Source organism: Salvia splendens, chromosome 15 (assembly GCF_004379255.2).
Source record: "Salvia splendens isolate huo1 chromosome 15, SspV2, whole genome shotgun sequence".
In the NCBI taxonomy this organism is placed as follows: Eukaryota; Viridiplantae; Streptophyta; class Magnoliopsida; order Lamiales; family Lamiaceae; genus Salvia; species Salvia splendens.
In genome coordinates this window covers 9,399,646-9,414,459 of record NC_056046.1, presented here as the reverse complement: position 1 = coordinate 9,414,459, position 14,814 = coordinate 9,399,646, and the positions used below count along the sequence as shown (strand labels likewise).

The window sequence follows — 14,814 nt, the reverse complement described above, 5'->3', positions numbered from 1 at the left end:
TCCATATAACCTTCAATTTTCAAACATCAATATCATAAATTTTATTTCAACCATCCCACAAGCACTTGGTAGTTATCAGCAGACAAGAATAAAAACTGCGGGAACAGAAATCTGTTCTAAGTTTCTAACTAACACAAGGTGAAAACTCGTTAAATATTAAAATATGAATGAAGAAAAATAAAAGGTGGCATTGGCAACATTTGCCCACAAAGAATTAAGATTTATAAATTCAACAAGAGTAGGATCTAACCTAAAAGTAAAACATTTACAATTAAAAATGCAGTGGGTATTTACACCACCTCAAATTACCCAAAGAAAACATGGAGATCTCAAAGAAAATTGTTGAATCCCCCCAAAAATGAACCTATTGCCATTTTCTCTTCATTGACCTGTGTAGTTGATACGACCATGCAGCCAAGAATACGACGAGCCCAATTCCGACAGTCGTCCAAAATATAACCACCCACCTCGGCATGACATTAGGGAACAGTCCTGATTGACCATAATATATCATTCAATAAGCCTCTAGCAAATGAAAATGTGAGTTTCAAACTAAAACAAACATAAATCCAGACCATTATATTTAAGTTGAAACAAGATGACTGAGAAGCAAAAATACTAGACAGAAAGAGTTGATGCCAACTGAGTCGGATACTCACCATGTCCAAACTTGATACAAATGAGGAGTTCCACGATGCAGATAGCAAGTGAGAGCCAGCAAAAGGTACCTACTTTCTTCACTAGTTTTCTGTTAACAAAGCAAAGATCAGACCGTTAGAAAACATTAAAACCTTCCTGCTTTAGACCCCAGAAACCGGGAAAACATGAATTACCTGTCTTGCAAGTAAGAATTGTATTCGCGAATTGTTGGTATTGCTATAAGCCACCACAACACCAACCTATATACAATTATAGGATTTCGAGGAGGAACCCAAAGGCAAAACTTCAGAAAGAAAGTATTGAGTTCCACGGTCAAGAAGACAATGCAAAGGCTCAGAACTTGAACAAAGCGGAATGGACCAAGAAATGGGTGCCATTCGTCTTTATCCCACATGGCAGGGGTGAACTGTCCAAGAGTTCGTTTGACCTGAAAATCAAAGAGGATGCCATAAGTTTCTGTTTACAGTGATGGTGCTACATTATAAATGGCTTTATGCAGAAAAAACATCCTAACCAAACCTCGGTGTAGCATGACATAAACAACTTATAGCGAAGTTACCATATACTACAATACATTTAAACTCAATCAGGATGCAAGAAACCCAATTGGCTTAAAATTAGAACTTCAGAAATGAAGAGAACTATGCCCTGCTGGAATCTCATATGTGGGTCATCTCAATCGGTGCATGTTTTACATATCATCTCTTTGGAATCTAAAGTTCTCCTATATACCAGAGAAGTCTATAAAAAAATGCAATTTATAAGCAATATAATAGACAACCTGCCAGCTAAACACCAGGACACAACAATATATACACAACAACTCCATCCAACACATTCAACCCACTTAGACAACCAACCAGAACACATGCCAATCTGAAGTTACTTTAAAGATATTACTTTATGTAATTTGAAAGTCATGCAAACTGACGTACTTTCCCCATGATGTTAGGCTGCTGGCTTATGCCAACCCACTCATAAGTTCTTCCATCAAAGTACCGAACTGTGCGCATACCAGACCAGATACCTGTGAAGCAAAAAATGAAACATAGTGACAACCCTCTCCACAAGAAGTAAAAATGAATATCTAAGGTAAGTAGGTAACCAAGATAAACCAGCAGAAAACTACAAGCATAGAAGAAAATCGGGTACTAGTTCGGCTAAAAATTTCTATAAGATCTGCCGGTAATAAACCAACTATATGTCCGTAGACGAGAGTTGTAACAGGAAATCATATTTAAGCTAAAATGTGTTACTACCTTCTCTAAAAAAGGGTATGTAAAATATTTTCAGGTAATACGAAAAACCCAAAAACGATAACCAGAGTTGAAGCATTACCAAACCAATTGCAGATAAATATGTCAAGAATGATACTGTCCCACCAACATTCATTGAAGTTCGGCAACATGTGGCGAAAAGTCAGCTGAAAACACCATATACAAAAACCACCTTTAATGAAAAAAGAAATATGTCCTCAGTCCTTGCTCGGAACTGAACAGCGTAAAATTAGTAGGCAAAGAACAAAAACTGACCTCCATCAACTCAAATCCGATAGAAAGTACCCACAAAAGTGGCTGATTACGAATCATTATAGCTTTCCCCCACCAGCCGAGGATATGTGCCAAAACGAACTCATCAAAAAGTGTGTCCTAAGAACAACATGAATCAAAGTTTCAGCGCTAGCTGCATAGGCATATTTGCTTGACAAGTACATAAAACAAACACTAAAAATACAAAGATAACATACATAAACATTCTTAAACCTGCTTGTAGGATTTTCAGGTACATAAATTCGGCAATCGGCACCATATGATCTTTCTGGATGTTCTGCATTTATGACAATAGAATATATCGGTAATAACTCATATCCACTAATGAGTATAATGGTGGAAAACATGTAGCTTGCGTTCAATGGAGGAGTAACAGTTGGAACACCTTACCAACACCAAGATCAGGATGCAGGAATCGCATAAATTGCCGTGCATCATCACGCTTCTTCAAAAATGAAAATTTGAGAAGAGATATCAGAAACTATTGAGAAAATTCATAAAGCGGGATAAATCCAAGCTATGATGCAGTCAAGAAGAAATCACAAAAGAGCTAAGGTACAATGTATAAAATAATGAGTAAAGCTGTAAAGATATTCATTTTTTAAAAATTGTGTTAAAAGAATCATACTATGATTTAACCAAACAAAAAAGATTCTGAACATTATGAATAACACTTCTACAGTCTCTGTTTTAGGAATCCATATTCAGGCTACTTATGACAATGCCCACAACGTGTAACATAATTTCAGTTATGCATAATATCTCTAGCCTCTCTCCAACAAACTCAGTATGCTGAATTGATGGAAGACTACAAATTAATATAATAATTATTTGATTTTATCAAGAAAACTAAATTAACATACAGACACTTGCCATATAGCTAAACTAAACTTAAGCCCAAAATAGGCCAAGAAAAATTCAACTGTATACAAAAACATAAAGGGCTACCTGGAACAGTAAAAATGTTAAGGCAACGAGGTATATTACAGCCATTCCATGAACAAGTCGCCATATTGCAGGATGCGGCCGGATAAGTATCCTGAAAAAGAATGTGGTCCATGATAATTTGTCCAGACACACGAGCATGTCAAAAGTAGATTCCAAGAACATCACGGGGCACAACTATATTTTTTAAGCCATTTAGCTTTGACTGAAATTAATGCCTTCTGAAATGCTAAATGCCTCAAATTGCCTAGTCAGGCAATCATTCATAACAATTCTAAATGCTAGAGAAGACAAACTGATGATCAAAGAAAATTGTTCTTCACACAACAAGAGAAGAACCTTTACAGAACCAATTATCTCATGCAAAGACAATCAGACTTCACAGGTTAGGTTGAGAATAACTTACGTTGAAGGAGCCTGCAATAAGCAATAAGCAAGGAACACTGCGATCATCGCCCATAAACCCCTATCAAGAGTCATAAATGCAACACTTAGCCTTCAAAAATTACATAGAGGATGCACAAATAAGACAATACAATTCTCTTATGTGCACTTTTTTATGTGGTATTCAAAGGTTTTAGCAGTCACCTCTTCACAGAAGTAACAAGCTCAGTTTCTGAACCACGTTCAGGATCAAGTGCTCCACTTGCCCATCTGAGGAATATTTCCAAATCGAAGTTATTTCAGGACTATTGAAAAATAATTTCTCATATCATGAAGTGCTTCTCTTCTGTTTCACTATTATGCTTCCTAGCATCTCCAAGTGAAACCGAGATATTAAACTTATAGCTAGAAAAATGTTAAGGAAAAACACTAGAAAGAAAAATTATTAACATATCCATTTCTCTATTGCCACCAAAACTTATGAAAGAACCAAAAAATGCAGTACAAAAAAATTAACCAACTTACACAAGAAAGTATGCACCAATTAGTAATAATGTAATTGTGCGAGGCTTGTAAGCCCAGGCAGTCCACGGATCATGATCGTCTTCACTACTTGATTTGCTCAAATCACCATTTTGATAAGCCACATGAACCTTCCACCAAGCTCTCCATTCGTCTTTAAATTCCATATTCTATGATATAAGACACTTCTCACTGCAAGAACAATTCAAAGAATGAGCTTCATGACCTCCATAAGCTACCATTACAAGATAGAGGATATTAAAAGTTATCAATAATCAGAAGAAAACTTTGCCAACCACCCCATGAAATAAACTAACAAATTAACATCATAAAATGCTATCCCATCATCCGGAAGATAAATTCCAAGGTACTTCAACAAGTTAAAAAACACAGAAAATATAACACTATTGGTCAATGCATGTCCAAGCCTTTTCCAGGCATACAACGATATGTGTTACAATTATACACCTAAAACTATTTAAGCTCAGAGTTCCAAGTAGAGAGGCAAAGTAGACCTCTAGAAATCTGAAGTTAGTGGCACACCAAAAGCTAATAAAAATATATACAAGTATCAAAATATCGAAACACACCCTCCAAATTTTCTCCGAGTAAAAGATAAATATACTGAGCTACAGAACCTGAGCATAAAAGTAATAGTCAACCAAAAAAAAAGTAGCTACAAGCCTACAACAAGATAAGTTTCCACACACCTACCACGTTTTATTCAATCGTCTACCATAACACAATATAATAAATAAAAGGCTCGGGTTTATTCACAAAACCTTGCGGCTTATAAACCCTAATCACACGCCTCTCTAATTCATAAACAGTAAAAAAAGTTTCAACTTAAACAGTACCAATCCTGCGTAGACTTGAGTCAATTAACATTAATGGAAGACGCGGAACCAAATGAAAGCTAGAAAAAAATTCAAAAGAGTGAATCGTCGCATGCAATGGAAGAGGCAGCAGAATCAAAATCCATGACTTTGAGTGTCGTTTTGAACCGATTAATTCGTTTCGTCAATACAAACGCGGAAAAATCAATTCGAGAATATCAAACACTTAAGTTCAGTGCATGCTAAGAATCCGATACCCCATTCCCCCCGGAAGATTAAACAGTCGAATCGAAACACACATTGGTTGTATATGAGAAACAGAAAAGCTAATCAATACATACATTGGAGTAATGCCAAATTTATTCCCCTAAAAAGGGAAGAAAAAGAAGAAGAAAGAGTTGACAGGTAGGTGAATGAGAGGAGAAGAGCAAGAAACAAAGTGAATCACTTACTGAATTATATAGAGAATAGCGGGATTGGGGCGAGGGAAGGATCTGAGCCCAGGGATGGAAATGAGGTCATCGAGATTTGAGAGAGGGGGGAAAGGAAGAGAGCAGAATGTGAGTAGAGAAGTAAAAGAGAAGTGAGAGTCCGGAACGTATAAATGGGCGGCTGAATACCGATAAATTTTGTGCTCAGATGAAAAGGAGAGAGAGAGAGAGAGAGTGGCAACAGGCGGCGAAAAGGCGGTGACGTTTTAAAATGGTACGGCGGTCAAAGGGCAAATGTTTGAGAGTATAGAGAGAGAAAGTGAAAGTAGGAATGTATTTTGATTTTGAATATCTGGAGGAGCTAAGTGAGTGGGTGTGTTTAATTCTGATGTAATAAAGGCGTAGGGCATTCACTGCTTTGAAATCGACTGGAGTGGGGATATTCCATTTTATTTCAGACTAAACACATTAATGTTTCCATTTATTGTCATACCCCAAAGGTATATTCTTCATACATTATCTCCACTACAAACTTCTGTCCCATCTATACCTCTAATTTAATTACTTAATAAAATAATTTTTTATTAAATAAATTAGAAGAGATACGAGAGAGTAAAATCATAGAATGACTCAGCTAACTTCGGATAACATAAAGTATCTTGAAGTGGAGGGAGTATATTCCGTTAGTTCACAGCTAATAATCTTATTTTTTCTAACTAGTCACCTTTTTAACAAGATTTTCTTTCAAATAACTTTTTCTTTTTATATTATTCTTATTTTACTATTTTTATATTTCATGTAGTTGACGAAGAAAGTATATTTTTTACCTATTTACAATTTATAATAAATTTCACTATAATAAAAATATAATAAAATTTATACTACTATTGATTGGTGATATTTAAATTTTATCTAAAAATTTATACATCCACGCGTCCTATATTACTCGCACTTTTTATTTTAGGTCGTAGATTTCGAATTGATTTTTTAGTGTTATACTTACTTTAACTTGATACGAGTTTTAGAAATTGTGAAAGTATGAAGCTGTCAAATACGAGTGGAATTTGAATCATGCTTTTATGTATATTTCTTTTTATACCTTAAGAATATATATCTTGAAAACTTACACAAGATTTAGTTTAAAATTTAAAAAGTATGAGAGATAAAATAAGAAAAAATAGTTGAAATATTATTATTAGACAGTAAGATTCATATTATGAGTACTGTAAAGTGAGGTGAAATTTTTTCAAAGAAAAATGAACTAATTTTGATTAATTGACCAAAATGATAAAAACTTCTATTTTTAAAGACCGATGATATATTAATTTTATAGTAAAATTTAAATGAAATAAGTTATTAAAATATTAGATTAACCTACTAAATAAAATTAAAAATAAATATACTGGAGCACAAGTTACCGGATAGTTAATACTTGTAGTAGTACAGTATCTGTCATTTTTTGCTTAAAATATTACAGTTAATTGGTTCGACCAATTTACCCCTTTACCTAATCTTGGGGTGTTTAATGTTTACATGTTTTGTCGATTTAATACTTGAAATAGTAGATATTTTTTTTGATTCGGCATTTGACAGACTTCGTATGTTTTGAATTTTTTAATACTTGAAATAGTAGATATTTTTGTTTATTCCATTGGATTAAACATAGTTTCTTTCTTCACAATAAATGCATAGTTAAATATTTCGTTTGTGTAGTGTTTGTTGATTTGACGTGTTATTAACAGATTCATGTACTACACTAAAGTAAAATTGAATGAGTCTCAAAGATTTTTTTTCAGTTCATCATATTGAAGTATGAAATTATGTGTGCACATGTCACTGATAAAAGAAATTTTAAGTTCTCAATTGATATTTTTTCTTACGAAAATTATTTTGTTATTTTTACTATTGTTTACAAATCATTGATAGTTTCGAATTCGAATCATTAACATTGTGATTTGATTTTTTTTTCTTAAAAATGAACTGCCATTAATTTTGAAGATCAAAACTATTTTGACTTGATTAGTAACTTAAAATAATAGTATTAATTAAAAATTCAAATGTAAATTGAAGTCAATTTTTGTCTTCAACATATGTCCCTTCTTTTATATTAGGAATGAACATTAGAAAAGGATAACATTTTGGGATCTATGAGATCTAAACAAATCTTTAAAGTTTAGGCATATAATCAAATTAATTAAAGAAATATATCACGTGTTTGGTAAGGTTATTGGATAACAACAATTTGATTTGGCGGCATGGCCATATTAGGCGGATTTTTAAGATTTCAAATCAAATTATTTGTTATTTTAAAAATGGTTTGAAGATGTACCTAATGTAATAGCACTACTATAGTTTAAGAAGTGATGATTGTAAACATATTAAATCAAAATATAATTGCGATAATCAAAGAGTTTCCGTAGAAAGAAATCGTTCATATTGTACTATCGAAGCAGTTCAATCGTATATTAGCAAGTTTTAGCTGTTTAATTGATTCGGTCACTCATCATCCAAGTATATAGTATAATTTTTTAATTAAAAGAATACACATATTGAATCATTAGTTGATAATTTTGAGTTGTTAAATTCAATCTAATAAAGAATCGCCCAACAAAAGACGAATTCGTAAAAATGTTGCATTAAAAAAATTGGAGTTGTCGGTTGGTCAGGAATTTTTGTAAAAAAAAAAAACTGATCCCAATTGAAAAACACTTTTATACACAAAGGGAACCTAAGCTCAAAAAAAAAAATTGAACCAAAATTTTCGGACAGATCACTTCTTGACAAATCTATAATTTAAAAAATAACATACAAGAAAACCCTAATACAAAAAAAACATACTAGTACATTTGAAATTATATTTTAAGTCAAATAACTCCAAAAGTGAGTTATTTATCCTAATAAATAGCTAGTGTTCTATACAAATTGGGCACGTAAAATAAAAATTAATAAAGTGGTATGTTCCACTCAAATAAACACCCAACAAAATAAATCCTAGAGAGAGACGCATTTTCAAGTATTAAATGCAAAATGGGCCCAAAAGTATTTAAGAAAGTATAGAAAAGCCATGTGAAATGATAATAATACAATTAAAGTGAAGGACCAAATTCATCATAAAGATTCTACACAGCACGAGACAATTTTTATTTACAGGATTATATAAGCTTTAATGATAAGGATATATGCCTGCCTCGTACATTTAATTTTGCTAGCTGCCCTTTTCCCATTTTATTTCTAAATATTTTCATCATTACTCTCAGCTCTCTACCCTATTTTTATTTCTTTATTGTCTACCAAATTTTTTATACAACTCATATTGCTTAATCATATATAGTAATATCGTTCCCTCAAAATTAAAGTAAATCATGTACTCCATATATTATTATTTATTCATCTAACATCAACGCGTGAATTTAATACTTATTTTGTAGAGTTTCTAATTAATGCATCTATATGTAAGCGTTTTTTAACTGAGTAAGGGTGATATTCTTTTTTTAGTTTTCTTTTTGATTGGTATATATTTCTTGCTTATATTTATGTGGGTTAATGTTATAAATTCAAATTTTCCTACCTATTTATGTGTCAAATTCGACTAAATGTATGGTTTTCGAGATGTGGGTTAGTAATTAAAATTATCGTGGTTTGACTGAAACCACACAATCTATTTTCTATTTTTTTAAATTGAAATTATCATGGTTGGCATGCGCAAAATTGATTGATAAACTGTAAAACCATAATTTGTTAACAAGATGCTGACAGCTCTCTGCATTTTGATAGTTTAATTGCAAAATTATGATTGCTAATATCTTGGACTAATCTTGTATGCTTTTTCATTATTACAGCTATGCATTCGAGATAAGGATTTTTGACCAAATAATTGGATGTGTCATTATGATTATAATCTTGAAAATGATTTAATTCCATGTGATATAAGTTGACTAAATAAAGGCACTAAACATAGGTCATTAAAATAATTGTGTTGCTCATTGATTAATTTTAAAGGATACTGCCAAAATAAAATTAGGTTAGTAAGTACTATTATCAATATGATATCTAGTGAAACTGCAGGAGGTGTATGTGTCTTGACACTTTTGCTAATAAACTAAAACTCAAGTTAATTGAAGGAACAAGAAAATCACTATTTTAGGCCAATTGTCAAGTCTTGACCTTTCCAAGGTAGCAAAACTACGTTATCTCATATTGTACAACGAATATATGTAATGATTTTGTTAAGGTGATAACAAATGGAGTACTCATTTACTATCTCCGTCCAAAAATAAATTGTTTCATTTTTGTCTGTCCATCAATAAAATATATTGTACTATCATTTTTCGTATATCTTATTTCTCAAATTTCAAATTAAAATACAAATTATAAGTGTGATTTTCTTTAATTTTCTTATGGGAGGGGTGAGTGAATTAATAAAATCAATAAATTGGGCTTTCTAAACTTTTACATAGTTATTTGTAAATTTGATGATATTAATCAACCAACCCATTAAGATGTAGTAGTACTATTATAAGATAAAAATATAAAGTAAAAATAACAAAAACTATAAATTATAGTGTTTGCGAATTCAGCGATGAATATTGTAGCCAATTGGATGTGTACAACGTAGTGTAAATTAGCTACACTTCAAAGAGTAAATATGTACTAAGTTGGTATAAAAAGTTCAAAAACTTGAGACTGTCCGACGATTTAACGGTGTTAAATGTTAATATTTAGATCTAATTAGAGTAACATCTAAACAAGAGTTAGGCAAAAAATGAAGTAGAAACCAAACCGATATTATTTGATAAATATAGTGTAATAAATTAACTATACATTATTTGATAAATATAAGAAGTACGACTACTTCTATCCTACAGTAGTATTTAAAATGACATATTTTTTTAATTTAAAATGATACATTTAAAAAAAATATTACTACTTATTATTATTCTATTGTATTTTTTTTTTCACTTAATATATTAAATTGGAGTATAAAATGTAATACTCCCCATCCCCTATTAATTATTCATTTTTGTCATTTTCGTCCGTCCTCTCTCTATTAATTATTCACTTTAACTTTTTACCACAAAAGGTAAGTAGACCACACATTTCACTAACATTTTATTATAAAATTAAACAATGTATAAAATTAAGACTCATATTTCACTAGTTTTTTTAATACACCGGAAGCAAAGTGGACAATGAAGTAAGTATCACTTTGAGTAGAGAGTGATATAGTGATACAAAATGGACAACTAGGGAGGGATGAAGTAAATATCAGTTTGAGTAGAGAGTGATATACTGATATGCACCTTCTGTTATATGGAGTACACACTTAAACAATGTTAGTTGTCCACTTTTATAGGATGATGATGTGATTGACTATAATTGGGCAGCTTTAATCTATGGGAAGTACCTAAAATTCATAAATGTATAACAAACAGAAGGTGGGTATTACGTCTCTCCCATAACAAAAAGGCGAAACAAAATTAATGTATTCAGCTTTAACAAACCTTAATTTCATACACTGTGTTTTGCTATTCAATAACACTACTCCACTTTATTAGTACATCATCAGTTTTACATTCGGACATTAGAATACGATGTGTCTAATCTTATTCAGAATAGTGGGCCACAATGGAATTACTACAAGTTTGAATTACATCAACGTTTTTTACAGTCGAATTAGTTAAGCTTCTAAATACTCCACTTCTTGTATCCATTAACAATTTTAGTAATGAATGACAAAAATAGTTACTACTATAACTCTATAATTTACTAGTGGAAAATGCATTCCTCTCATGTGAACTGAGAAATGTACAATAAATCATAGGAAATTAATTCTACACTCACTATTTTACTAATGAGTTATTGTCGCTTAATATCAAAGTATTTTTAAAATTTTGATTTTACCAAGAATTTTAGACTTGATAAATAATACTTCATCCGTTCCCAAAAAATAAATTAGTTTTACCATTTTGCTCGTCCTTCAAAATCAGACAAAGTCTAAATATGAAAAAAAATTCAACAAATAATAATTATACACATCATTTATAATGTGGACCTCACAATCTACTAACACTCATTCCACTACCTTTTTTCTGTCTCTTATTTTTTTCTTATCTCTTTCTTACTTTATCAATTGAACAATAAAATCCGCGTCATTTACAAGTTTGTCAATTTTTTGGAGACGGATGGAGTACTCATGAACTTTGAATGAGGTGTCAATTTCTCACTCGTTAGCTAATGTGACAAAATTTTAGTATAGGTGGCTTGTCGGGGCTAGTTGGAAAGTTGACACGGACCATGAGACCATCCACAATAGGAATAGCTCAGCAATAGCCCAGCCATAGCCTAGCCACTGCCATATCATCAGCACTAAAAATCCTCCTGCCACATCATCAAAACAAGCAAATAGCCCAGCCATAGCCTAGCCACATAATATCCACATCACTATTAACAAATATATACAAAATGAAATAATTAACAATCACACAATATACGGAATTAAATTTACGACACAAAAACAAGAAAATTCACTAATATTAATAAAATTTAAAAAGTACATTAATTAAAAAAAATTACATAATTAAAAAAACTAACGGCGGTCAATCCTCCGCGCCCATAACTCTTCAATTAAATCCTTTTGGAGTCGAATATGAGCCGTCGTTTGGCGCATGTCGGCATGTGCTTGTAGGAGGCCGGCTTCATCGTGAGGTACCCCACTCCGTACGTTGGGGGCGGCCACGAAGTGGCTTGGACCGGCTTCATTATCGTCGTTGACCCAATTGGTTAGTTCGCCACCTTCATCTTCGACAATCATGTTGTGCATGATAATACAGGCGTACATTATATCAGCAATGCATTGGACATTCCACAAACGCGTTGGACCCTTAATTGCCGCCCATCGAGACTGGAGCACACCAAATGCGCGCTCCACGTCCTTGCGCGCCGACTCCTGCCGTGCCGCAAAGTAGGCCTTCTTCTCATCTCCTGGGCATCGGATTGTCTTCACAAAGACGGGCCACCTAGGGTATATCCCATCCGCGCGAATGAAAATGACGAGCAAAGCGCGTATATATAGTGTTTCGAAAAAAAAAATAAATTAAATTTCGCGCTAGGCGGTGCGCTGGGCGATCCGGGCGCTGCAATAGCGCCGAGCGGATCGCCCAGCGCACCGCCCAGCGCTGCGCGGTTTCTCTCTCCATTCGCCCGCTGGGCGACTGCAATAGACCGCCCAGCGGACCGCCCAGCGCCGGGCCGCCGGTGCTCGGCTGGGCGGAATTGTGGATGGTCTGAAGAACTATGTTGAAGAGAGAGAAAGAGAATAGAGAGAGTGAGGTGGAGATGGAGATGAAAGATAATGAGAAAGAAATCCTTATTAATGACAAATATGTTTTTTAAAACAAATATTAAGTGACAAATATTAAGTGACGTTCCACATTGTTAATTAAATGACAACTCGTCTTCCATATCATTTTTAAAAGCCAGAATCTATACATAGTCGGTAGAAAAATGACCCACCGTTTCAAGATATTATTTTTGTCAAATTTAAAATTAGTGAATAAATAAAATTTTCAAAAATTTTATGATTGCGCTGGTTAAATACTCCTACAAAAAGTGTACACATTATATTTGATCATTAATAAAAGAAAACTGGAATATTATGATTTGACGTAACTAAGACCAACCGCACATAGTTCGTGACATTTAACCCGAACTACATGTCTAATCATATTATATACGTTCACATCATAAAAAACAACTTTTACTATACAATAGTAGTATTGAGGCGTCAACAAGTAGGCCTTCTTGTGCTCCCATCCATTGATCTACAATAATTTTTCAACTTATTTTCATTATTGACAAAAGTGAAAAGAAAAGGGTGCATGATGTAAAAGAGAAGATGGAATAGCATGATCCACAATCACTTCGTATTTGGATTTTTAAAATAGTAGTAACTCTTAAATTATCAATCTTTGACCAAATTCTAATTTTTCATTTCAATATTTATAATTTTGTAACTTAATTTATTATGAAATTATAATCGGGATTGATTTATACTCCACACTAGAAGCTGTCATCTTGAAAAATGCCCCCTAAACTTTAGTGTCAATTTAGTTGAAAAAAGTGAACACTAACTCCAAGCTATGTGTTTGTGTGAGTGTGTTGAGATTATGGTGGGCAAAACAAATTAGTGTTGGGTTAGTGTTGTACCGGTGATGATAACGTAAGCCATGTGTGTATGTGTTTAAATTACTTATCGTCATTATTTAAAAAATGATTTAGGGGTAATAGATTAATAGTTATTTAAATTACGAAAAATTGTACCGATGAAAATATTTTTTGCAACTGTTTCATCCGTCTATAAGAGCATCCACAATGGCGCCTAGCGCACCGCCTAGCCGAGCGCCGGCGCTAGGCGGTCGCTAGGCGAACCATTGGAGGATCCGAAAACCGCCGAGCGGTTTTCCGGAAATCAATTTCGCCTAGCGCTAGGCGGTCAAAATCCGCTGGGCGATCCGCTCGGCTCCATTGCAGCGCCCGGATCGCCCAGCGCATAGCCCAGCGGATTTTTTATTTTTTATTTTTAATTTTCGAAACACTATATATACGCGATTTGCACTTCATTTTCATTCGCACCACTTGTATTAACGAGTACTCTCTCTATCTTAATTTCTGTACAAGATCAACACCGAGAAATGGATCTGAACAACGAGCCTAGTTCAGGGACGAGCGGTTCTCAAACTCCCCCAATCCCCGTTGGAGGCGGATTGAATCAGATGCCCGGGTACTACAACATGTACCCGTGGCAGCAGATGCTACCCGGGATGCCGACCGGAGGGAGTCCGCCGGGGGGGTTCCCGGCGATGCGGGTTTGGGCATCCAATATGCAGATGATACCCGAGGGAGGTTTAGCGACACAGGGGACGCCGGGGGGCGTACCGGCGACGCAGGTGACGCGGGGGACGTCTATCGCCCCAGTTTTGATTTTTTGACTGCTTCGTCGCACACATCGACCCCAAGGGATGTGCAGTTCACGCCGAGCGGTTTTGATGATTTTGCGTTGTCGGATTTGGGGTTTGATAGTCTCGGAGTTCCGGAAACTCCCGTTCAAACGGGGGAGCAGTGCAGGGTAGTGGCGCCTCAAAGAAGAAGGGCAAGGGAAAAAAGGTCGGGGAGTCGTCGCAGCCGGGTGGGGATGACCCCACGGTACGGAGAAGGTGGACGGACGAGGAGAACGTTGCGCTGTCAAAGGCGAGGGTGAGTGTTTGCGACGATCCTCTTGTTTCTAATAACCAGAGGATCGTCAACGTGTGGGGCAAGGTAGCAGCAGCCTACCACCTATTTTGCCCGGAGGGGAGGCCACACAACGGGGAGGATTGCCGGAAGGCGTGGAACCGAATCAGGGCTGTCGTCTCCCGATTTTCGGGGTTTGTACACCAACGCCCTCCGCATGCAGAGTAGTGGCCAAACGGAGGACGACTGCAGGAGGAT

General features: G+C 34.6%; 1 protein-coding gene across 2 annotated transcripts; it reads right to left on the bottom strand.

Moving 5' to 3' along the window:
* Nucleotides 1–129: 129 nt before the first annotated feature.
* On the bottom strand, nt 130–5,676 carry LOC121769493 (CDP-diacylglycerol--serine O-phosphatidyltransferase 1-like). Of its 2 annotated transcripts, none has more exons than XM_042166316.1 (13): nt 5,350–5,676; nt 4,065–4,253; nt 3,744–3,809; nt 3,562–3,621; nt 3,159–3,249; nt 2,601–2,655; nt 2,408–2,487; nt 2,193–2,309; nt 1,999–2,083; nt 1,596–1,687; nt 834–1,087; nt 660–748; nt 130–492 (listed from the first exon to the last, which is right to left on the bottom strand). In XM_042166316.1, exons 2-13 carry the CDS (start codon nt 4,226–4,228, stop codon nt 365–367), a joined length of 1,281 nt encoding a protein of 426 aa, XP_042022250.1. In that variant the 5' UTR covers nt 4,229–4,253; nt 5,350–5,676; the 3' UTR covers nt 130–364. The 2 variants fall into 2 exon arrangements, with proteins under 2 accessions (XP_042022250.1, XP_042022251.1); XM_042166317.1 differs by lacking the exon at nt 5,350–5,676 and adding an exon at nt 5,239–5,306.
* Nucleotides 5,677–14,814: the final 9,138 nt, after the last annotated feature.

Bases quoted from the DNA above. Each gene is read 5' to 3' on its own strand.
- LOC121769493 (XM_042166316.1), bottom strand. From the start codon at position 4,228: ATGGAATTTAAAGACGAATGGAGAGCTTGGTGGAAGGTTCATGTGGCT. The intron at 1,088-1,595 runs GTACGTCAGTTT...TTTGATTTTCAG, and splicing joins AGCCTAACATCATGGGGAAA to GTCAAACGAACTCTTGGACA. The intron at 493-659 runs GTGAGTATCCGA...ATGGTCAATCAG, and splicing joins TTGTATCAAGTTTGGACATG to GACTGTTCCCTAATGTCATG.